General features: G+C 35.9%; 1 protein-coding gene across 1 annotated transcript in view; it reads left to right on the forward strand.

Moving 5' to 3' along the window:
• The window catches only part of ABCD3 (ATP binding cassette subfamily D member 3), an 81,568-nt gene that overhangs the window by 15,784 nt on the left and 41,079 nt on the right, over positions 1 to 24,705 (forward strand). The window contains exons 2-4 of the mRNA XM_068540359.1: positions 8,250 to 8,286; positions 14,433 to 14,531; positions 18,187 to 18,275. Of these exons, the coding sequence (XP_068396460.1) occupies positions 8,250 to 8,286; positions 14,433 to 14,531; positions 18,187 to 18,275 (225 nt within the window). The remainder of the gene's footprint in view (positions 1 to 8,249; positions 8,287 to 14,432; positions 14,532 to 18,186; positions 18,276 to 24,705) is intronic.

Genomic DNA, 24,705 nt, shown 5'->3' on the forward strand with positions numbered 1-24,705 from the left:
TTCACTGAGTATTTTAATTTTTAGAATTTTGTTTTGGGGTATACTAATAAATTGATTATCCCATCAACATTAATGAAGCAGTGATTTAAAGCCAGTTCATTGTTTACAAAAGAAAAATAATGAAGATTATTTAAAAATCTTGGCTATTAACTGGAACATATAACACATAAATAATTCCTTCTACTCTTTTACCCCAGCACTGGTGATTAGTTGTAGCAATGTTATCTCACCTATCACTTTAAATGAACGTTGATTCCATTTTTATTGGCTTTAAAATTTTTCCTAGTTTTTAAGTGATAAATTTTATTTTGTGGTTGTAGAAGAGCTGTAAACAAAAGGAATGTATACAGTTGACCCTTGAACAACGTGTTTCTGAACTGCGAGGGTCCACTTATGTGTGGATTTTTTTCACTAAATATGTACTTCCATACTACATGATCCATGGTTGGTTGAATCCAAGGATCTGGAACCTCGGATACAGAGGGCCTACTGTATAGTTATAGGTGAATTTTCAACTGCAGTGAGGGTCAGTGCTCCTAACTCTCATGTTAAGGGTCAGTAACTTAATTTTATGCTTATACATTTTTAAAATTTATTTATTTATTTTTGGCTGTATTGTTCTTCGTCGCTGCGTGTGGGCCCCCCCTAGTTGAGGCAAGCGGGGGCTACTCTCCGTTGTGGTGCGTGGGCTTCCCATTGTGGTGGCCTCTCCCGTTGTGGAGCATGGGCTCTAGGTGCATGGGCTTCAGTAGTTGTGGCGCCGGGGCTTCAGCAATTGTGGCTCGCGGGCTCTAGAGCGCAGGCTCAGTAGTTGTGGCGCACAGGCTTAGCTGCTCTGCGGCATGTGGGATCCTCCCAGACCAGGGCTTGAACCCGTGGCCTCTGCATTGGCAGGCGGATTCCTAACCACTGCACCACCAAGGAAGCCCGCTTATACATATTTAAGGAAGCACCAAATTAAGTCAACGCTGGGGTCTGTAAGAATTTTTTTTTCCTTCAGGAGAGGTTCATATATTATCTGAAGTCCAGGAAACGCTGGCCTAGAAATATGAACTAAGTGAGAAATTTTAAGGTCAGAATTATTGTTCTGGATAACTAAACTCTGATCAAAGTTTTCAGAATTGTTTTCTTTTTTTTTTTTTTTTTTTACTTAGTCTGAAAGTTATCTGAAAACTTCTCAATTTTTGTCAATTTCTTTTTCCTAGTCTCATAGTTTGTTGGGGGAAGTTTCTGCTTATTAGTTTTACATATTTTGTTGGCATTATTAAGGAATAGTTAACTCCATCTCCTTCTCCCTCACCCCTCCAACAGTAAAGAACACACAAAATGTACTTTTCTATTGTGTTCTTAGGAAAAAGTCTCCCCTAGGTTTTGGTCATCTTTTTCTTTTATAGTTTTATTGAAGCTTTATTGATGTACAATAAACTGCTTATGTTTAAAATACACAACTTAATGAGTTTTGACATATAAGCACCTGTGAAACCATCACTCCAATCAAGATAGCAAACATTTCCATCACTCCAAAGATCCCTCATGTCCCTTTGTAGTCAGTCTTCTCCCTTGCACCAGCCTGAAGCGACCACTGACCTGCTTTCTATAACTGTAGATTAGATTTGACTGCTCTAGAATTTCATGTAAGTGGGATCTACACTATGTACATTTTTGTCTAGCTACTTTTAGTCGGCATAATGATTTTGAGATTCATCCATGTTGCGTGCATCAATAGGTTTTTTTTTTTCATTGTTGAGTACATTTTATGGAAATACTACAATTTTTTAAATCCATTCTCTTGTTGATGAACATTTGGATGTTTCCAGGTTTTGGCTATTAAAAATAAAGCAGCTATGAATTTTGTGTAAGGTTTATGTATGGAAATATGCTTTTATTTTCCTTGAGCAAATACTTAGTAGTGGAATGGCTGGCTTGTATGGTAGGTGTATGTTTAACTTTTTAAGAAACCGTTTTCCAAAGTGTACCATTTTATATTCCCATCAGCAGTATAAGAAAATTCCAGTTGCTCCACATCCTTGATAACACTTGCTATGATCAGTCTTTTTAATCTTAGCCATTCTAGTGGATGTGTGTCGTTGTTTCTCATTGTGGTTTTAACTTGAATTTCCCTAAGAACTAATGATTTGGAGCATGTTTCCTGTGTTTATTTTCCATCCATACATTTTCTTTGGCAAAGTGTCTGTTTAAATCTTTAAACGAATTGCCGCCTTATTTGATTGTGAGAGTCTGTTATGTATTCTGAATACAAGTTTTTCTTGGGTATGTATTTTGCATATATTTTCTCCCAGTTGGTGGCTTGTCTTAATTTTCTTAGTAGTATATTTTGAGAAACAAACATTTAGAATTTTGATGAATTCTAGTTTATTGATTTTGTTTTTTTCTGTGTGTGGTTTGTACTTTGTTCTATTTAACAAGTCTTTAACTCAAGATTACTGAGATCTTCTGTTTTCTTCTAGAAATTTTGTAGTTTTAGCTCTTACATTTAGGTCTCTGTTTCACTACAGGTTAATTTTTGTATATGGTATGCAGTAACATCTGAGGTTCCTTTTGGTTTTTTTTGCATATGTCTGTCCAGTTGATCCAGTACCATTTGTTAAAAGATTATCCTTTCCTCATTGAGTTGCCATGGCACTTCTGTCTTAAATCAATTGACCATATATGTGTAGGTCTACTTTGGACTTTTCTGTTTCTTTGATCTCTGTTTATACTCCAGTATCAAACTCTTGATTAGTATAGCTTTATGATAAGCCTTGAAATCAAGTGCAATTCCTCCAACTTTGTTCTTCTTTGTAAAAATGTATTGATCTAGATCCTTTGCATTTACATACGGATTTTATTTTTATTTTTATTTTTTTTTTAATTAATTAATTAATTTATTTTTTTATGGCTGTGTTGGGTCTTCGTTTCTGTGCAAGGGCTTTCTCTAGTTGTGGCAAGCGGGGGCCACTCCTCATCGCGGTGCATGGGCCTCTCACTATCGCGGCCTCTCCTGTTGCGGAGCACAGTCTCCAGATGCGCAGGCTCAGTAATTGTGGCTCATGGGCCCAGTTGCTGCACGGCATGTGGGATCTTCCCAGACCAGGGCTCGAACCCGTGTCCCCTGCATTAGCAGGCAGACTCTCAACCACTGTGCCACCAGGGAAGCCCTACATACGGATTTTAGATTCAACTTGTTACTCTCTACAGAAAAGTCTGGTATGATTTTGATTGGGATTTCATTGAATTTCTAAATCAATTTGGAAAGAATTGACACTTTAATAATATTGAGTCTTCTGATCCATGACCATGATATATATCTCTCTATCTAGTCTTCTTTGAACATTTCTTTGCAATGTGTTGTAGTTTTCAGCATGCAAGTCTTGCACGTCTTTTTTTTTTGTTTTTAATTTTAGCCCTAAGTGTTTAATATTTTTGATGCTTTTGTAAATGGTATGTTTAAAATTTTAATTTCCAATTGTTCTTCACTCACATGTAGAAATACAATTGGTATTTATATATAGATGTTGTATCCTGGAAACCAGTTGAACTCACTTAGCTTTTTTGTAGATTCCTTAGGCTTTTCTATATAGTGTTTATAGAGTCTGCAGTAAAGATAGTTTTACTTCTTCGTTTTCATTCTATGTGCCTTTTGTTTGTTCTGCTTACTTTATTGCACTGTGCCCTTCAGTAACAATATTGAATAAAAGTGGTGAGTGTTGGCATCTTTGCAATGTCCCAGATCTTACAGAGACTCGGTCTTTTGTTAATTGGTATTATGATAGTTGTAGGTGTTTGATGATGTCCTTTATCAGATTGAGGAAGTTCCTTTTATTTCTAGTTTGATGAGAGTTCTTAGGATGAGTAGGTGTTGCGTTTTGTAGGCCTTTTCTGTATCTATTGATATGATCATATGTTTATTCTTTTTTAGACTGTTAATATGATGAATTACATTGTTTTCTCAAATGTTAACCTGACTTTGCATTTCTTGGATAAAACCTTCCTATACTTTTTATAGCTGGTTACTGATCTTGTCTTTTCTTTTCTGTAATGTCTTTGCCAAAGAAAAACGAGAAATTTGCAAAAGCACTTCTCGTAGCATATCAAGTACAGAGGTTGTCTTGAGGGAAAGCACTGTGCAGTTGTTTGAGTTGTGAACTGAACTAGCCACTTTTTTTGTTGTTTTTTTGGTGGAACATCATTTTTGCTTGAAAGAAAGACTGAATAACTCTGGTTATTCAGCCTTGAATATTGCAGACATTTTCTTGTAATGCCTTCAAGGAGAAACAACTGGCAGTGTTTGTTGCTAATGTTACAGTTTAAGCTTTCAAGTGAAAATTAGAGTTTGGAAATCTTGTCTGCTACCATGAGCTTGCTAGCTTCCCAGTGCTTAAGACCTTTCTGATGAGATTGGTGGTAATATTAACAAATATAATTTTTAAAAATATTGTATAATAAAATGTATTACATTTGGAAGGCCTACTATATAACTCAATGAACCAGCATTTTCCAAATGACTAATGCATGATCTTAGAAAATTTTGAGTGGGTTAAAAGAGCCATTGAAAGTGTAATATAGGGGCTTCCCTGGTGGCACAGTGGTTGAGAATCCGCCTGCCAATTCAGGGGACACGGGTTTGATCCCTGGTCTGGGAAGATCCCACATGCTGCAGAGCAACTAAGCCCGTGAGCCACAGCTACTGAGCCCATATGCCGCAACTACTGAAACCCGTGCGCCTAGAGCCCGTGCTCCGCAGCAAGAGAAGCCACCACAATGGGAAGCCCGCATACCGGAACGAAGAGTAGCCCCCGCTCATCGCAATTAGAGAAAGCCCGTGTGCAACAACGAAGACCCAACACAGCCAAAAATAAATAAAATAAATTTATTTTTAAAAAAAGTGTAGGGCTTCCCTGGTGGCGCAGTGGTTGAGAATCTGCCTGCTAATTCAGGGAACACGGGTTCGAGCCCTGGTCTGGGAGGATCCCACATGCCGCGGAGCGACTGGGCCCGTGAGCCACAACTACTGAGCCTGCGCGTCTGGAGCCTGTGCTCCGCAACAAGAGAGGCCACGACAGTGAGAGGCCCGCGCACCGCGATGAAGAGTGGCCCCCACTCGCCGCAACTAGAGAAAGCCCTCGCGCAGAAACGAAGACCCAACACAGCCAAAATAAATAAATTAATTAATTAATTAATTAAAAAAAAAAAGTGTAATATAATATAGACCAGTGAATTTTATTGTATCAGAGTACAAGTTCATTGATATAATTATCAGACTGCATTGCAGCATTATAGTATCACAGAAGAATATCCACAGTTATTAGACTACTCCTGTTTTACAACTACCTATCTATATTGCAGTAGATAGAACGAATACAGACCCAGATATGAGAATCCATTTGTCATCTGTTGAGCCAGACATTAAGGAGATTTGACAAAATGTAAAAACAATGCCACTTTTCTTACTAAATTGTTTTGTTTGAGAAAATATAGCTATTTTTATAAAAATTTTATTTAACATGTAATGTGTTTGTTATCTTTAAATGAGTAAATAAGTATTTTTAAAATTTATGAGGTTGAAATTTCATATGATAAATATCCATGTAACACAAATATATAAAAGTTCTTGGGTATCCTGAGACCACGAGGTATGAGAAATGCTGATCTAGAATAGTGCCTAGCATGTAGTAAGCAATTAGTAGACGTTTGAATGCTTCTTGACCATGTCACTTTTATGATTTACCTGTCTTTTTCAGTACCACATGCATTTGATAATGTATCTTTTCTGTGTGCCTTTGTCTCATACTCTAGCAACCAAGTTGTTTTTGTATATCTTATCCTGGTACTGCGATTCTCTTTTCCTTGCCTTTGCCCACGCCTGGATGTCGGGCAAGGCAATGAAAAGGATTGATGCAGGAGTGCCATCGTATTTTGGAAAGTGTGCTGATTTATGGAGTAAGAAGAAGATAGATGAGCAGCTCCTGACTGAACATGACATTGATATTGGTATAATAGACTGGTTTAAGGTCGTCATTCACATAGTCACAAAATTAGATTTAAAAATAACTTCAGTTGGTTATACCCTGAAATGTAACAAGATAACTGATATTTAGTGATTGTTCTAGATATTATAGATACCTCGCCATTTTGTGTGCATATTGATAATATATTTCAAACATGTTGAATACTTTTATTTTAATGGATTTAGCTCATAAATATAGTATACTGCTCTAATTTATCCTAAGTAATTTATATGTATATATATATATATATATATATATAGCTGGTATCTTCAAAATTGAGGAAACATTAAAGAATTCTTTAAAAAGAGGAATTTAGAAAGCCTTATTTATAAAAGGGGCTCATAATTAACTGTGCATGCTTGAAAGGCATATATATATATATATATATATATATATATATATATAAAAAAGGCATTCTGTGAAACAGTTTTGCAGTCTCATGGAAATTTAAAAACAGATGAACAATCCTGCAGTATAATTGAAACTAGAAACAGTAATAAACCTAAGCACTTTAAAATGATAGCATCTACCGAATTGTATCAATAGTTGTTTGCCTTTCTAGCGTTATTCAGTGACGTGGTATCCTATTACTGAAAATGTTCACTGATTGCTGTACAGATTTCTGTGGCTCAACTAGGTATTGAACATACAGGGTTGGGTAATATATGACCCCTGTAGTAGACAAGGAGATATGCTACCCGGATTCCCCTTCAGAGAAGGGCTCATTGTCCAGCTATGAGGAGTGCGGATTACCAGGTAGCCCCTTCTGCACACACCTTAGGGTCTGCCTTACCTGCAGAGCTACCTCCCCCAGGGTCATGATCTCCCTGGAGCAGCATACATATTTGCATGCTGAGTTAGAAAGAGGTTTAAAGACCTGACCATTTCATCCCATCACGGAGTACTATGACGGACAATATTTGATTCAGGGCTTCCCACTTGGTAGGCTGAAATTTTGTTGGCCTATATCACAGTTTGAGTTCTGCCCAAACTTTCTTTCTTTGCCTTCCTTTCACAGATACTGATCTCTAATAAACATTTTGTACTTCAAACACCACCTCATCTCTACTTTGGAGAAGCCAACCTGCAATAGCTCCTGATCTCATGGAACTAATATACTGGGAGGAAATATATGTTAAACAAGAAATTTAAAATGTCATTAATGTTATATAGAAGCATAGGGTGCTACGATAGTGTGCATAAAAAGAAGCCAAGCCTGGTTATTATATTGTTTTGGGGGGAAGCCTGGGTTAATAGTCAGACCTGCGTTCAAGTACTAGATTAACTACTTTGAGTAGCGTGAACCTTGGGCATGGTACTGACTTTTCCAAGCCAGTTTTTTCTTTCTTTTTTTAAAAAATTTATTTATTTATTTATTTTTGGCTGCGTTGGGTCTTTCTCTAGTTGTGGTGAGCAGGGGCTACTCTTGGTTGCGGTACGCGGGCTTCTCATTGTGGTGGCTTCTCTTGTTGCAGAGCACGGGCTCTAGGCATGTGGGCTTCAGTAATTGTGGTGAGCGGGCTCAGTAGTTGTGGCTCACGGGCTCTAGAGTGCAGGCTCAGTAGTTGTGGCGCACGGGCTTAGTTGCTCCGCGGCATGTGGGATCTTCCCAGACCAGGGCTCGAACCCGTGTCCCTTGCATTGGCAGGCAGATCCTTAACCACTGTGCCGTCTGTGAAGTCCCCCAAGCCAGTTTTTTCATTTGTAACGTGGAAATGACACATGGTTTCCCATCCTTTAGGCAGCTAACCTGGGATTGCTCACATGGTTGGGAAAAGAGTCCCAGCAGCAAGAGAGTGAGCCCAATGCACAAACGTTTTTCAAGCCCTTCCTTGTGTCAGTTTACTAATGTCATGGCCAAGCCTTGATTCAAGGATGGAAAAACAGACTCTGCATCTCCATGGGAGAATTTGTAAAATAAGTGTATTTGTGTGTGAAAAAATTACAATGTAATGCCTGATATATTATAGTAGTAGTTAACATTTATTGAGCACTTTTTGTGATATATTATAGTAGTAGTTAACATTCATTGAGCACTTTTTGTGATTTATACTTAGTAAGAGGACTGTGGATTATACAGTTGGACTATTGTATTTAATATATTCTATCTCAGTATGAAATGTAAAAGAAGAAATTCATTTGGAGAATTTGGTATATTCTTTTGATATCTTAAAATAATATTTTATGATGGGAACAGTTTGCAAGTAAAGCTGTCTTGCTCTTTTTTCTTTTTCTCTGCAGTAAGAAAAATGGAAAACCACCGTTACGGAACAATGAGGTAAAATTTATGTTGTCTACTCTTTGGGATTTCATGCATTTATTTCATTTGTTTCATTATATATTTTTGAATTAGGATAAAATCATGGAATTTAAGAATTAGAAGGGAACTTAAATATCATCTCTAATCCACTACATATTATAGGAATTCTTCCTAAAATAGGAATCCTTCGTAGGTGACTTTTCGTATTTACTTGAATCTGTTCATTTGATGGAAAGTACTACCTAGGAGATAGCCATAACTGTACTAGTTCAAGTCCATGATGCAATTAATCTTCCCTCTCTAAGCCTCTATTTTGTCGTTTGTAGAAACACAGAACAAGTTTTCTCTATTTTCTCTTAATAGACTCTCATATTGTTTGAAGATGGTTGTATTTTCTGAATCTTTTTCCCCCGCTAAGCAATCCTCATTCCTTCAAGTGTTTCTCAGGTGACATGGTTTCTAATTGTTCTTCAATTATGTATACATTCCTCTGGATCTATACTAGTTAGTTCCTCTGGACATTATGTTTAGGATAGAATGTAGTCTGTGGTCTATAGAATATAGTCTAATGTAGACGTGGTCTGACTAGCGTGGAATGCATCAGCACTATTACATTTCTTGATACGAATGTCATGTTGCTAAAATGCAGCCTAAAGTTGCTTTTACTTCTTTAGCCATTACTTCTGTTTATATTAAGTGGAGTTTGTGATAAATTGTAAGCCTTCAGGTACCTTTCTGATGAACAGCTCTTTTGACAGATGTCTGTATTCATCAGTTGATTTCTTTATTTCTTTTTTTATAACAATTTTATTGAGATGTAATTCATATACCATAAAATCCATGTATTTAAGTGTACAATCCAGTGGTTTTAGTATGTTCACAGAGTTGTACAGCCATCACCACTAATTTTAGATAATTTTCAATTCCCCAGAAGGAAATTCCATACACATTAGCAGTCATTCCTCATTATCCTCTCCTCCTGGCCCTTGGTAACCACTGATCTACTTTCTGTCTCTATTGATTTGCCTATTTTGGACATTTCATATAAATAGAATCATGTAATATGTGGCCTTTTGTGACTGGCTTCTTTCACTTAACATGATGTTTTCAAGGTTCTTATGTATTGTTGAGTGATGTATCAGTATTTCATTCTTTTTTATTGCTGAATAGTATTTCATTGTTTAGATATACCACATTTATTTATCCATCAGTTGAGGGAAATTTAAGTGGTTTCCCCCTTTTGGTCATGATGAATAATGCTGCTATGAACATTCATGTACAAGTTTTTGTGTGGACATATGTTTTCATTTCTCTTGGGTACATACTTAGGAGTAGAATTGCTAGCTCATATGGTAACTCAGTTGTTTCCCTGTAAATGTCAGCCTATAGGGTCTATACTATTAGTCTATTCTATAATATGTCTATTCTATTACTGTAATTTTCTTTTTTTTCTTTTTGGCCACACTGCACAGCTTGCGGGATCTCAGTTCCCTGACCAGGGATTGAACCCGGGTCATGGCAGTGAAAGCCTGGAATCCTAACCACTAGGCCACCAGGGAACTCCCTAGTGTAATTCTGAATGTAATTCTAACATCTACTGTGTTAAGTGGAAGGTGTTAATCTACAAACTTAATTTGTCTTCTCTATCTTCCTCACAATTGCTGATAATGTTGACTAAGTTAGGACCAGAAAATTCCTCTGTGGCATCTCTTAATTTTTGCTTTTTTGGTTATGGTTTATTCAACTGTGACTATATCCAACTGCAGAAAAATCTGGTCTTTATTTCTCCATTAAGGCCACAATAGTTTTATAAGAAACATCAAATTCCTTGATTAATTTGTTAATTCATTTATTAAGTCAGCCTGTCAACAGATATTGATTGAGCCCCTCATATATGCCTGGCATTGCTCTTGGTTCTGTGTGTATAGCAGTTAACAAAAGTTCCTACCCTCATGGAGCTTAATGTTGTGCATGTCAGCTAATATACTAGCACAGTATCTTTAACAAAGAAGAAAATTAGAAGGCTTTGACATGACTTCTTCCTAGTAAACTTCTGCTGGCTTCTAGTGATTAGCGTCTCTTAGGTCTTCCTAAACCCTCAATATTAATGTCTATTCTCTGAATATCCTGGAGATAGACATCAAAATTGCTGTTCTTCAGTTTCCATAATCTTTGAAAAATGGTACAAGATATGCTTATCTCCAGTCATTTGGCAAATTTCCATCTTCATAATCTCATATCTAAATTATACCTGAGTAATCAAACCTTAGTTATCTTAGTTATAGCTACTATCTGTATACCACCATATCTGAAAGTTCTAGGACATCAGTGAAACTATCCAGTACAGCACTATTCATTCGCTCATTTTTTAATTCTTCCTATTTTTTTGTACATTTAAAAAAATATATACTTGTTTGCTACTCATATAGTATAAGCAAGATAAATTTAGTTTAGATCAAATGGTTGGCCAAAAAAAAGGTTTAAGGCAGTGTACATCCTGATACCACATTTGTGAAATCTATAGGAAGTGCACACACAGACATATGCTGAAATGAAATTTGGTAAGAGATGTGCCAAATATTAACAGTTGATGTCTCTCAGTGGTAGCTATAGGCTCCTTATTTTTGCTCATCAGAATTTTCAAATTTTACGACAGTGAATGTGTGTCACTTATGAGGGGACGCAATTGAAAAGAGAATTTTTTATTGAAATATTTTATAATCTTTGGTGGGATGGTTGAGGTGAGACAAGTTTCATAAGACATGAGATTTAAGGAGAAAAAAATTTAGATAAAGAATAGTATAAAGAGATAGTTGACTTGATTTTAAAATATTCTTTTAATTTTGATGTAATACACAGGGTATAAAATTCAAAAATGTACAAAGGTAACACTGTGCTGGGTTTGGTCTTCAGCATTCCCATGCATATTTTTGTACTTTTGAGGTGTGCGTATATCTCCATAAACAATATAGGTAGAATTATTTTGCTTATTGAAAAATTTTATAAATTGAATCATTGTATGTATCATTCTTTTTTTTCAGCATAATGTTTTTTTAAGATCCATCTATGTTGATAGCTATAGATCTAGTTAATTTAACCACTCTATAGTATTCTCTTGTATGAATGTGAGCTGCTTCCTTTTCTACAGTTGTGTAGAATCTTCATTGCATAAATTTACCATGATTTATGTAGTATCTCATAATTGATGTACATTTAGGTTTTTAATTTTATAGTATTATAAAACAATGTGCAAGTTTTTTCATTTATGTGTTTAAGCATATGTTCAGGAATACCTCTAGGATAAGTTTCTAAAAGTAAATTTGCTGGGTTGTTTTACATTTTGCAATGAGTGTATATTTTATATTTTGATAGATGCAACATAATAGTTAATGTTGATTTATACTTCCTCTAACAATATACAGAAATGCTTACACTTTTGTCAGCACCACATGACCTTTTATTTGCTATTTCAAACATCTGTCTCTTCCGGTCAGTTCCGGTTCATGTCACCTTTCTAAGTTGATTGACACATCAGTAGGAACTTCTCATTGCCCTTTGACCTTGTTGCCTCCTGAATGTTAGGTACATTTTTTTCTTTTCTGACTGCATTATTACTTTAGCTTCTTAAATGGTCTTTAATGGGTTTTTTTTCCTATGATTTGCATGTTAGATATATCATAGAAGTGTTTTTTATATTTTTTAAAAATTACTGGGAAGTTTAAAGGTGGGGAAAGTCAATTGTGGTTAAAATGAATTCTTAGGAGAAGCTAGTAGTGTTTATGAGATGTACTGTCTCTGTAGCTGTTTGCATTTAGATTGGTTTCAGGTATGACTTGTATTATGTATCAAGAATGGTACAGCATCTTGATTATTTCTTCAGCCTGAGTCAGCCCTCCAGTCCAGGTGTTTGGTGTTTCCTGACTTTAGGAAGTATATCGTTCCCTTTATGGATTCAAATGTAATGAAAATAATAAAGTCAGCTTTCAGACAGCTTAAGAAATAGGAGCAGTGGCAACAGGGACAGAAGAAAAAGAGGAGGAGGAATTACATACCAGGTAAACTGCTAATTATGTACCACGTGCTTCATTGTTACTTTCTTGTAACTTTTTTTTAAACCTTCCTCTTTGTTTGCCCTAGATCATTTCTTGAGAACAGCTGGAAATAGTTGTCCTCTGTTTAAGTCAGAAGGTGGCCGTCTCACCTTGGAATTATTCTGTCTAAGGCTCAAGTAGGGATGGAGAAGGTACTGACTACAGGTGGGATGAAGTGAGGTAGGGAGGCAGTGACAGGAGGGAAACGAGAGTAGAAGTCTAACTTTTCTTTAAAGGTAGTTGATGTACATTGCTTTCTCTTTATTCTTTTATTCCTATACTTTCTCAGTTTGGGGAGGTGAAAGGGGAGATTTAGGTTGAAGTTGTAAGGTTTGGCTTGAGGAGAATAGGCTAGCTAGAGGAAATAGACTGTGAGTAGGGAGTTTTGTGTTTTGTTCACTGGTGTGTCCCCATGGTTTAGAACAGTGCCTTGCGCCAAGTAAATATTGAGTGAATGAATACATACATGTGTGAATGAAGTAGACTGGGCCTGTGACTCAGTGGGATGGGGTTTACAACCTTTGTAAGGTTTGAAAGACCTGAACTCTGTTCCAGCAGTTACACGGTAGGTTGGTTCTCATCCATTTCTTTCTGTCGTAGTCTTTCTGATCTAACTCTACACACCCAGTGCCTTCATCTCTTGTCTACAGTTCTGTATGATATGCAGTGTCTGTTTATTAGGATTACATATATAAAGCCCTTAGCACAGTGTGTGACATATGGATGGTAGCTTATTCTAATTCAGTACACAAACAACTCACTTAAGGTTTATCAAGTTAGATATTAATTTAATTAAAGCATATTTACAGCAAAGTTTGTCTAACTAATAGAATTTACTCTATACCATGGGTATTTGTTTATCAAGAGCGTAGTAGTTAATACATAAGTGAGCTGTGATTATAAGAGTTGGGGAAAGGAGCTCAATTGGGGATGGGGTCCTTCTGGAGAGTCTTGCCCATTTCGAGGAGTTTCTTCTGCCTGTTCTTCCAGACAGCCCAAGGGTAAAAAAGTAAATAACATCCACTATACCCAGTTTATGTCACTCTTTCCTTATCCTTGCAAATGGTTTTATAGCTCTATTTTCATGTACCAGTGAAAATGAAGAAATATCTGAGGGTAATAAAACGATTTATTGCTCTTAATTATCGTCAGTGGTTTCCCTCTACACTGACAGTAAACTCTAAATCCTTCTATGGCTTCAGGGCTCTGTTTTTTATAGGTCCTACCCATCTCTTCAGCTTCTCTCCTTTTGTCCCCTCTGCTCTAGCAGCGCTGTTATCTTGCTCTTCAGTGTGCATACCAATTTTATTCCTGAACTGGGTTTTGTGCTTGGTGTCCCTGTGCTTTACTACCCTCCCCCAAAGAAACCTTTCCTCTCATACTTTTCTGGATCATTGTTTTTCTCTTGACCCTGCCTAGTCTATCTGTAACAATTTATTTATTGGTTTATTTTTATCTGGGTTTCCCCTGCTAGAATGTGAACTGTATGAGTGAGGGAACCTTGTCTGTCTTTGAATTTGTAAGGAAGAGTGCATATTAGAAATGTTAAATGATAAATCTAGGAATCCAAAAGTTTCCTGTAATTGATAGCAGGAAAATTCCTGTTCAGGATTTTAAAAAAATTCTGTTGTTAATAAGGAAGTGGATGATGAACAAACAGTAATGATATGGATAATGGATAATGGCCATTTCTTAGCTGTCCTCTGACCTCATCTTCTACTACTTTCTCTTGCTCACAGCTCCAGCCAGATTGGCCATTTTGTTGTTAAACGAGCTTTTACCTTGGTATTTGGCATTTGCTGTTTCTTCTGTTTGCAGTGTTCTTTTTCCAGATATTTCTGCAGCTTCACTTCTGAAAGGAAGTTCTCACTTCCTTATTCAGTTTTTGGTAACATCTTAGTTTCTTGAAAGCATGTTTGAATACGAAGAGCAGTACAGGACTATGTTCTTCAAATGCAGTATCCATCTTAATAGTTGTTTATGTTGCCTTAGATGAAACATGGTTCTTTAATCTTATTTGTTATAACTATTTTAAAAGCTTTCTTTCTTTTTTTCTTTTTTTTTTTAACGTAGAAAGAGGGGAAAAAAGAACGAGCTGTGGTGGACAAGGTGTTTTTTTCAAGGCTCACACGAATTCTGAAAATCATGGTCCCTAGAACATTTTGTAAAGAGGTAAGTCTTATGAAACGATAATGTTAAGTGTTCAACTTTAAAGCTTATGTGAGATCAGAACAATAGAATTATAAAGTCTTTGTTCTACTACAGGTCAAGTGTCTCCTCTGTAGGTAATGAAGACTAAATTTTTGTCTAAATCATTGCCTGTCATGCAAGTACCCTTGTTGTTCAGCGCCAGTTTTTAAATGATTTTCTCTTGTTTATGAAATATTATTTTATTATATTTTATGTGAGATACTAGAGTACTTCAGTACAGTCAGCCTAAATGGTGTTGCTTTATTATAATATAATGAAAACGAGATTAAATTTAGAAAGACCTTTTTATTACATTGAGATGTTAACAAGTAGCATTGATATGGAATATGTTTGAGAGTTGCTTCTTCATATTTGATTAAATATGTTTTTAAGATACCTGAGTTTTTCAAGTATTTTCAGGAAGTGAACTGGTTGTAAGAATAAAGTTTTATTATTCTTTCATTTGCTCTTTTGTCAAGATTATCTTTGTCATGATTTATTAAGTATTTTAATGATTAAAAAATAAAATAATGCTGTGTTCTCCATCTTTAATTACCTCAGTATTCTCCTTTTGTACAACTAGAAATATTATCACCGTTGACTCTTTCTCCTCCCCATACCTACCTCTCATCCTTTCAGTCACTGGTATCTGCTAATTTTTCTTTCTAAATATTCTTACCTAGATATTACAGTGTTCTTTAATTAGTCTCATTTCAAAGAATCTCTCCTTTTTAAATCTTTTCTGCCAAGTTTGTCTTCTTCAAACATAATTGTTTCCCACTGTTCAAATTTTAAAAAGCATTAGCCTTGTAATCTATTGATAGCAGGAAAAGGATAAGACGTTCCAAAAGCACTATAATTCTCAAAGAAAAGGCACATTCCTCCATCACGCTGGACTTGCTCTCCTTCCCCTCACTTCAGCGTCATGTCTTGTTGACTCTGCCCTTAAGAGACTCTAAAAAATAATTTAATAACATTTGGTTTTTTTCTAATTAGATAGAGATCCTATGTGTTTCTTGAAGAAAAATTGGAAAATGCACTTTTTAAATCTGCTTCGTCCCTTATATTTTAAATGTTTTTTCCAAGCATCCTTGAGTTTCTCTTCAATTAGTCCCATACTTTCCATTTTTACTGTTCTCACTTGCTTGGATTATTATAGTCTCTTAATTGGTCTTCTCCTTTTCTAACCTAGTCTTCTTTCTAAAACCCTAATAACAACACTTGGCTTCTTTTCTCCTATAGGGTAAATCACAGTGTGACTTTGCCCTTCCTTTCCATACCATCTACTTGGAAGGTTCTTTGCTGTTTTGTAGCCAGGCCTTGTGCCCTCGTACTTTCATGACACCATGTTTGTGACAACACCCCCAACAAAAACAAGTATGTTTAAAAAACAGCTTAATGCTCTTTATCTTCTTTGTGAAGGCGTCCCGTGACTCTCTGGATATAATTAATTGTTTTCTCATTCTACAATCTCCCTGACTTTGAAGAATCTTTATTTAAAATACAAGCTTCTTCTCTGGAAAGATTTTTGTATTACTCCCCCCACCCCCCCCACCCCCCCTTATCAGTTAACAGCTTAATGTTCATTTAACCTTTTAGCAGAGGTTTGCTGAATATGAAATGAATGTGAGACATTGAATAGATCTCTGGGAGTTAGTAAGAAGGTAGATGGGCCAAACTTGGCCAACCTTCCAGTTCTGTCAAGGTGTATCCATGCCACAGAGCCATTTTACGAACCATCTTTGAGGGATATAAAAATCCGGGCTTAACCCCGGTTCAAGAAAGTGAAATAAACTCCAGTAGAAATCACAGATAATTGGAGGGTAGAGCTAGAGAGATTAATCAATTTATGAAATAAATAAAAATACTGCATATGAACATATGGAAGTTCATCTGTATCATAAGGTGAGGGACTGCCTAAATCAGGCCTATCTTTAGTTTCTGACATATTCTATGAACCCAGTAATGGAATTATGGTGATTCTGAGGACAGCCTTTGCATAAAAAGGCATTTCAGGACTGTCAGTAATCAAAGTTCGGCAGACTTTGCTAAATGAGACAAGTAAACTTGATATTTATTTAAAGAAAAAATTAAGCAAAGTATATAAAATAAAGGAAAAAAATAAACTATCTTTGTCTAATGTTACCTTTATTCCTCAAATGATTAAGATTGAGGCTGTACTTAAGGTCTGAATTAAAAGTTAGCATTACCGTTAAAGTGTCATCTACAGATAGGATTTATTAAAATCAGTAGGTTCTTCTGTTGTCAGTTTAATACCTAACTTCGAGATGGTGGGACAGGGTAGGAAGATGGTATCTCCCTTGCTGGACAACTCTGGCAAACGTTGGGGGAACAGCTGTCACAACTCAGTCGTGTAGACTTTCTTTGACATTTTCTTCTTTCTTATGGATTCATTTATTACTTCCGTGTTTATGACTCCCTGCCTTGTCTTTCACTTAAGGGCTGTATTTTCAGTACCTTTACCTTTTTTAAAAAACAAGATTTGTTTTGCAAAAATTACAGAAGTCATAGATGCATTTGCCTCTCAATTCCGTAACTTTGAAATCAAACACCTTATCCAACAAACATTCCCCCTACCACACACCCTCTTCTATGACTTTAGCTTCTATGCTGCTGTTATATTTTCCCCATTTAGAAGTTTAAGGTCACCTTTGAATGGGTGTGTGTTGCAGTTGGAGGCTGGAGGGTAGGTTTTCATCCCACACAAAGACAATTGACTCCTAGCCAGCCACTCAGCCTCTCCCGCACGATGATCCATCTTGCCCAGCATTGCTTAAGTAATGCTCTGTAAACAACACTTTTTAACATTTTGTTCTACCTAAAAGCTTGCAGTAGTTTTATAAGCTCTGCTGGATATGCAATACCATAATTCATATGGTTTTAATCTATTTTTTATTTTCCATTAAATCTTTCATCTTTTTTTTTTTTTTACTCGTAATCCTCATTTTTCTCCTTTGTTGTACTTGGTTTATTTAATGTATTTCTAATGTCATAAGCCTTTTTTGCTACCTCAGACCTTTCAGTCCTGCCACTTATCACATGAAGTGATGCAAATATACTTACCTACACTGGTCTGTTTTTTTACATTTTATGTGTAAATCTTGCCTTAATAACTAAATTGAAAGCCCTGCAAGGGCAGGGGCACCGTTAGAGATTTTTCTAACAAACCGAACCAAATTTATTCTATTTAAGCAAAATTTTAGACTTCAGTATTTGTTCTTACCTGTATATTGGTAGTTGTCATTTTTCTTTATTAGAGTTGTATATTAAAAACATAGGACAATCACAATACACTGTGATTTAGGTAATCTAGTTATACTGCTGGTTTCTGTCATTGACTAATTATATGAAGGCAAGTCATTTGACCTGCCTGGGATTCACTTTTGAATCTGGATGAAAAAGTTAGATTAAATGATCTATAAGGCCTTTTCCATTTACATTATATTTTAAACTTCTTTCAAAATTATATTTAAAAATAACCTGTAGGTAGAATGTCAGCCAACTACATTAAAGCTAGAATGAAGCTTTGAATTTAGAAACCAAAAATCTTTACCAAAGTAATGTTTCTTTTAACTTTCTAAAATGCATTTAATTAACTATACCTGGTTTATTTTAGACAGGTTACTTGATACTTATTGCTGTTATGCTGGTGTCTCGAACATACTGTGATGTTTGGATGATTCAGAACGGGACACTCATTGAAAGGTACTTTTCATCTTTCTCCTGTATGTATGAAATACTAATTTGTGTCATATTTAAGTATTATTTTAGGCAAGAAATAGATTCTAAGTTAGGTATAAATACTTCAGTCAAATTATGTCTTTTTTGTTCATTTACTTAGTAGATATTTATTGTCTCCCTTGTGCCACAGGCAGTGATAGGGATGTACCCATGAGTGAACAGGAGAGACCCTGTACCAAGCCCTGCAGAGCTGGCCGTTTATAGAGGGTCAGAGACAAGTAAACAGAAAATTATGGGACTTCCCTGGTGGTCCAGTGGTTAAGACTCCACTCTTCCACTGTAGCGGGCACAGGTCCGATCCCTGGTTGGGGAACTAAGATATTGCATGCCTCCGGGGCACGGCCAAAAAACAGAAAGAAAGAAGGAAAATTAATATGCAATATAATAAATGCTGTAGTGGGAACTTAAAAAGTCACCAAGCTGGATGTCTGAAATTAATGAGATAATTTGAGGAAAATATCAAAGCATTTCAGGGAATCGCATTGAGAATGTTTATTAAACAGAAAGAAAATTCTTAGACATTTTCTTCAGTTTCTGAAGTTAGTGCTTTATATATTTTTTCATTATAGTCTTTGTACATATTATATTAATCACTGCAATTGACGATTTGGAATTTAAAAACAAAAAAACAGTTGGGATATTAACATTTATCTGTTAATAAAGGATTTATTCCTCACGATACCAATTTGAATGTCAGTAAAATATTTTTTCTTGGAATTTTGTTTCCTGGCATGCAGTATTTTATCAGAAAATTTCTTAAAGTACTTAATATAACGTAACTGTTTGAATGACAGTACTTAAAATTTTTAAATGCTCCCAAATTTTGAAAGTTCTTTTCTGACATCTTTGATTTGTGTGTGGCTTAGAGGATTTGTAGGAGAGGCAGAATGCTTTATGCAGGTGTTTTCTGACTCATCTCTCTAGAAGAACAAAGAAGGTTATCTGCATAGGATTAAAGCCCTGACCACGTGCCTCTGAATAGGTGTAAATGGTATAGACGTCAATATTCAATTCAGGTCTCCCTGAATCCTTTGGTCAGTCCCATGCCTTTTTATTTTAATCAAAGTAATATATGAAAAGCTTAAAAAGTAAAACATGAATATAGTTTAATATCAAATAGCCTTACAGGACTTAATCACAAAAACATTAGTTCTGTGCCCCATTCCTCCCACCCGTAACTGTCATTCCTGGAGCCAGTTGTCTTCTGTTCTTTTTACTGTTTCATCTCTTATTTTGTCTCTGCATTTCATTGTAACACACTTATGTTACTGTCTCTAGATTTTTCAGTCTTAGAGACTATGCGTGTATTTATTTCTCTTTTGGAAGATGAGAATTAGCTCTTTTACACTCCTACCCATGTCTGTGCTCATTCTCTTAATGTTATATCACAGTTTTTTGTTAAATCAGAATTTATTGTTTACATGATTTTGACTTTTGTTTACAGCTGAGCCAAATGCTCTTCTTTGGTAGTTTCTTTTATATACAACTTCTTTTCCTGGCATTTATAAATTGCAAGTTTTTGTGTACATTAATTTTTTGCCTACTTCTTACTAATTCAGCTCAAGCTTATTGACAACACTATAAAATCTCAGTATTGTAATGTGTCAAACACCCTAGATAACTTACTGATTTTTATCTATTACCACCCCACCCCATACCTCTTGTTAGTTTTCTGTCCTCCGGCTCTCATCAGGATTGATTGTGCTTTAACTTCACTAAATAGCAGTCGTGTTTGAATTTACTTTCATCATGATCTTAGGAATTTTTTTCATCTTTCTTTCCTGCATTAAATAACTCCTATTTTCTGGATCTTTTGTCTTCCTCTTCCTCAGTTTACTTTCTCATTTTGGCAGATGCAGTCTTTTTCTGAGAGGAGGTTACAAGGGAAGTAAAATTTTGAGACCTTGTGGGTCTGATAAAGTCTTCTACTCTCACACTTGATTGATAATTTAGCTGTATTTATTCATTCTAAATTGGAAATCACTTTTTTTCAGAATTTGGAAAGCATCACCCTGTTGTCTTCTATAGGGCTCTGTGGTTCTCAACCTTGGCTGCAGTATAATTAGAATCATCTGGGGAATTTTGAGACCTAGTAATGCCTGGGCCCACCCCTAGAGATTCTGATTCAATCAATCATTACTTTTTGAAGCATCCCAGGTGATCCTAACCTTGATCCCAGCCAAGGTTAAAAACTACTGATCTAGCTTCCACGTTTGGTGTTGAGTCCCATTCCTGTGCTGATTGCCCGCCCTTAGCAGCAGATCTTCTTTTACCTGCTTTGGAAGCTTTTACTATTTCTTTATTGTTGATGTTGTATGGCTGGTGTTATGGGAATTTCACTGAATGTTGGTGTGAATTTTTTTTCATTCCTTGTGTTTGTGCTAGGCACTAGGTGGGCTCTTTTCAATCTAGAAACTCATTCTTCATTCTGAAGAATGAAATTTTCTTGTGTTTTTAAAAAAGTTCTTCCTCTCCAGTTTTTTCTGTACTTTTTCTGGAATCTTAGTTGAGTGTTGGACTTCCTGGACTGATCTTCTGACTATAATTTCTCTACTGTTTACATCTCTGACATTTTATATTATATTCTAGGAGATTTCTTTTAACTTTATCATCCAGTGAATTTTTATTTGTTTTAATTTTATTTCCAGGAGCTATCTTTTCGTATGAATGTTCATTTTTGTAGCAGTCATTCTTTCAGGTCTGTGACTTTCAGTGTCCTTTGTTGTTCTGATCTTTGCCATTCAGTTTAGAGCTTTCCTTAAGCAGTCACTCTTGGCTGTGTATTCATATTTAACTTGCTAGAAGCCAAGTTGTGGGATTGTTGATTGTCTCCTTTCCCTGAAGGGAATTTGTAGGGGGAGTCTGGTCAGTTTTGTGTGTTTGTGCCCCAGTGAGGAATCCTCTAACGAATTCTAAGAAGTTAAGCATGAGTGTAATTGAAGTGTTTGTTCATTGCTGCTAGCACATCAGCTTTAGCAGGATCAGTTTTGTTAAGTTCTCTTTCTATGAGCTTTGTGCACAAGTAATTTGAGTCATTTGTATAATTAATATAGAGAAGACATTTATGTCCTTTTACATGATTATAGAATTTTATATTTTTTTCCTTTGATGGCTTTACTTACTATTTAAATGCCATATCTGTTAATAAAAATACAGGGTCCCCAACTGTAGTGTTATTAATTACCTGTGACAAAAATAACAGGTTACATCCACTGTGAATATCATCATATTAGATATCTGTGTACAGTCAGTCACATGATACATATAAAGAACCCTGTACAATCATGGTATAGTATAGAAGATTATTTTTAAAAGTTTTTCCCCTTTTAGTCAGATTTTGTGATTTCATGTTTTTGTAACCTAAAAGAATAATATTTAATTTTCTAAACGAGGGATTTCCAACTTTAATTAAATAGGTGCTTATTTTAATTTTCTCAAAGACTGAATGCTCTGGAGAAAATGCATCACTGACAGTATGTGGTGCATTAATTTAATTGGTAATGATGGATAAGAGGAAAGTTATTATGTAGCATGAGCCAACTTATAATTCTACTAGAGTAATCAACTTGTTGGGTACTCAGCTTTAAAATTTAGTTATGAGATGTAGAAAAAAATAAAAAAACAAAAATTTTAAGAGTTTTTAAGAAACATATTATTTCGACATAATTTAAACTTGCAGAAAAGCTGCAAGAATAGTACAAGGAGCTTCCTTATACTCTTAACCCAAATTCACGATTCCGAAGCAGTCATTTTATTTATTTGTTTGTTTGTTTGTTTATTGGCTGCATTAGGTCTTTGTTGCTGCGCGTGGGCTTTCTCTAGTTGTGGCAAGCAGGGGCTACTCTTTGTTGTGGTGCGTGGGCTTCTCATTGCGGTGGTTTCTCCTGTTGTGGAGCACAGGCTCTAGGTGTGTGGGCTTCAGTAGTTGCAGCAAGTGGGCTCAGTAGTTACAGCACGCAGGCCCTAGAGTGCACGGACTTAAGTAGTTGCGGCGCGTGGGCTCAATAGTTATAGCTCGCAGGCTCTAGAGCACAGGCTCCGTAGTTGTGGCACATGAACTTAGCTGCTCCGCGGCATGTGGCATCTTCCTGGACCAGGGATCGAACCCGTGTCCCCTGCATTGGCAGGCGGATTCTCAACCACTGCACTACCAGGGAAGTCCCTGAAGCAGTCATTTAAAAATTAATTGTTGAGGACTTTCTTGACAGTCCAGTGGTTAAGACTGTGCACTTCCACTGTGGGGGGCATGAGTTCGATCCCTGGTCGGGGAAGATCCCACATACTGCACAGTGTGGCCTAAATAAATAAATAAATAAAATTAATTGTTGAGTTTGGGGTTTTTCTGAGCACGAGCCACCTGTTCTCCTTGCTTGGCCCTGCAATAAGCCTTTCTCTGCTCCCCCCCCAAAAAAAAAACAAAAACAAAAGTTAATGGTTTATTTTCTCCTGAATAAAAATTTTTGAGCTTCTGCTGTGCATGAGATCTTTTGATATTTGGTCAAATTAAAAGTTTTAAAATATTGTGAATTCATAGTATAGAACAGTTTTATTTGAAAAATTAACACATTTCTCTAACTTGCTACTAAAGCTACATTGTAAACTTTATTTGTCTTTTCCATTTTGCCTCTTGCAAAGTATGTTTAGATTTATGTTCTTCTGCTAAAATAGAGTCACAAAGAGACTTTTTATGGTCCTTAATGTACTTAATTTTAATATCCTTGACATCTTTTAGGCTTACTTGTTAGCAGTGACTAATGACTTTGGAATGGGGCAGATTTTAATAGGGCAGACCCCTTCTTTAAGGTAGAAACTGGCAATTCTATGATATGGAAGGTAATATTTCATATCTTGTTGCTGCTGCTGGGGAGGAAGGAATTCCCCTCTGCCCTTCTAGGTTCTTCTGGCTGGTCTAAGAATTAAATGGGCATGAGACAGATTAACAGGAGAAAATCAAACAAAAGTTTAATAACATGTGTACATGGGAGAGACCCAGGAGAACTTAGTAACTCGCCAGAATAGCCGAAGCCCTCATCTTGAATACCATCTTCAGCTAACGACAGAGAGGATGTTGGGGGTAGGGGTTTGGGACTTCACAGGGGAGGAAGGCAATTCACATGAAGATGGAAAAGCAAATGTTTGGTAAACAAATGTTTGCTGGGCCATGTGGAGACTCTGGGACACAGCGTGGACTCTGATCTCTAGGTCCTGCCTACTTTCCCCGCACACACTTTTAGCCCATATGCTTTGCAGATATCTCTGGTCATAGCTCTATTCTGGGAGCAGGCCCTTCTATCTAAATTCTTTAGGCAGCTAAGGGGGAGGCAAAAAGAAAGACTTCCTGAGGCTTCTGTTTCTTAAAAATAATCAGCCTAAAGTAATCCTTATGCCAAAGAAACACATTTTGGGGTGGCAAAGTTTGTTCCCCTATATTGCTGTATGTAATCATAAATATATATTTTATGTTTAACCACTTGGCTATAAGTAGCATTTTGAAGTTACCAAACTGTCTTAAGATTCCTGTATGTTTTAGAAGTAACTATGATTGGGACTACTCTAAAATTACTTTATTGATGATTATTTTTCTTTTGCAGTGGAATAATAAGCAGAAATAAAGCTTTATTCAAGAAACCATTTTTTAAATTTGTAGCTGCTACTCCAGTGGTAAACCATTGCTGAATGATGGCATGTGCTTTACCAAAGTTTGATAATCTTGTGTGTTTCACAGCTTGGGCAGCACTAAAGCACTTCGGTTTTATGTAAAGTTTGGTTCAAATAATTTTAATTTAAACCTCTAAACTTTTGTACTTAATTGCTTTTCGTCTCTAATATTCTTATTGCTGTAAACAACATTTTTATGTGGCTCTATTTTAACTTTTTTCTAGTTCAGCTTTAAAAAAAATTTTTTTTTTACACTGTTTAGCAGCTATGTCAAAATTGGACTATTAATTTTTCTATCGGTCTAGAGTAACATTTCCCAAAGTATGTTCTTTGGAATCTTAGCTATGATGGAGGAAATGCTAGTGCTACAAAGCCCTCTCAGAGAGTTTTACAATGCATATTATACATTAGAGCTTTGAGAGGGCCTTTGGTAAAGACATTTGTTAGCATTAACTCAGGTTTTCCCAAATTTATTTGACCATGGAACTTCTTTGCTCTAAAAGATCAGTTCATATTACTTGGCATTATTCATCTACTCCCTCATAAAAAGCAAATTATTTATCAGTATGTATACCAGTCATTTTTTTGTGTAGAGCTAGGTTTGAATCATTTAGTGCATTGTTTTTCAAAATATGGTTAATTTACTTCTGGGAATATTAACATTATCTTTGCACTAGACCACAGACATTTGGTAGTCAGAGATCCTTTACTTAAAATGATATAATGGCTTTCTAGC

The sequence above is a fragment of the Eschrichtius robustus genome, chromosome 3, assembly GCF_028021215.1.
Source record: "Eschrichtius robustus isolate mEscRob2 chromosome 3, mEscRob2.pri, whole genome shotgun sequence".
NCBI classification, from domain to species: domain Eukaryota; kingdom Metazoa; phylum Chordata; class Mammalia; order Artiodactyla; family Eschrichtiidae; genus Eschrichtius; species Eschrichtius robustus.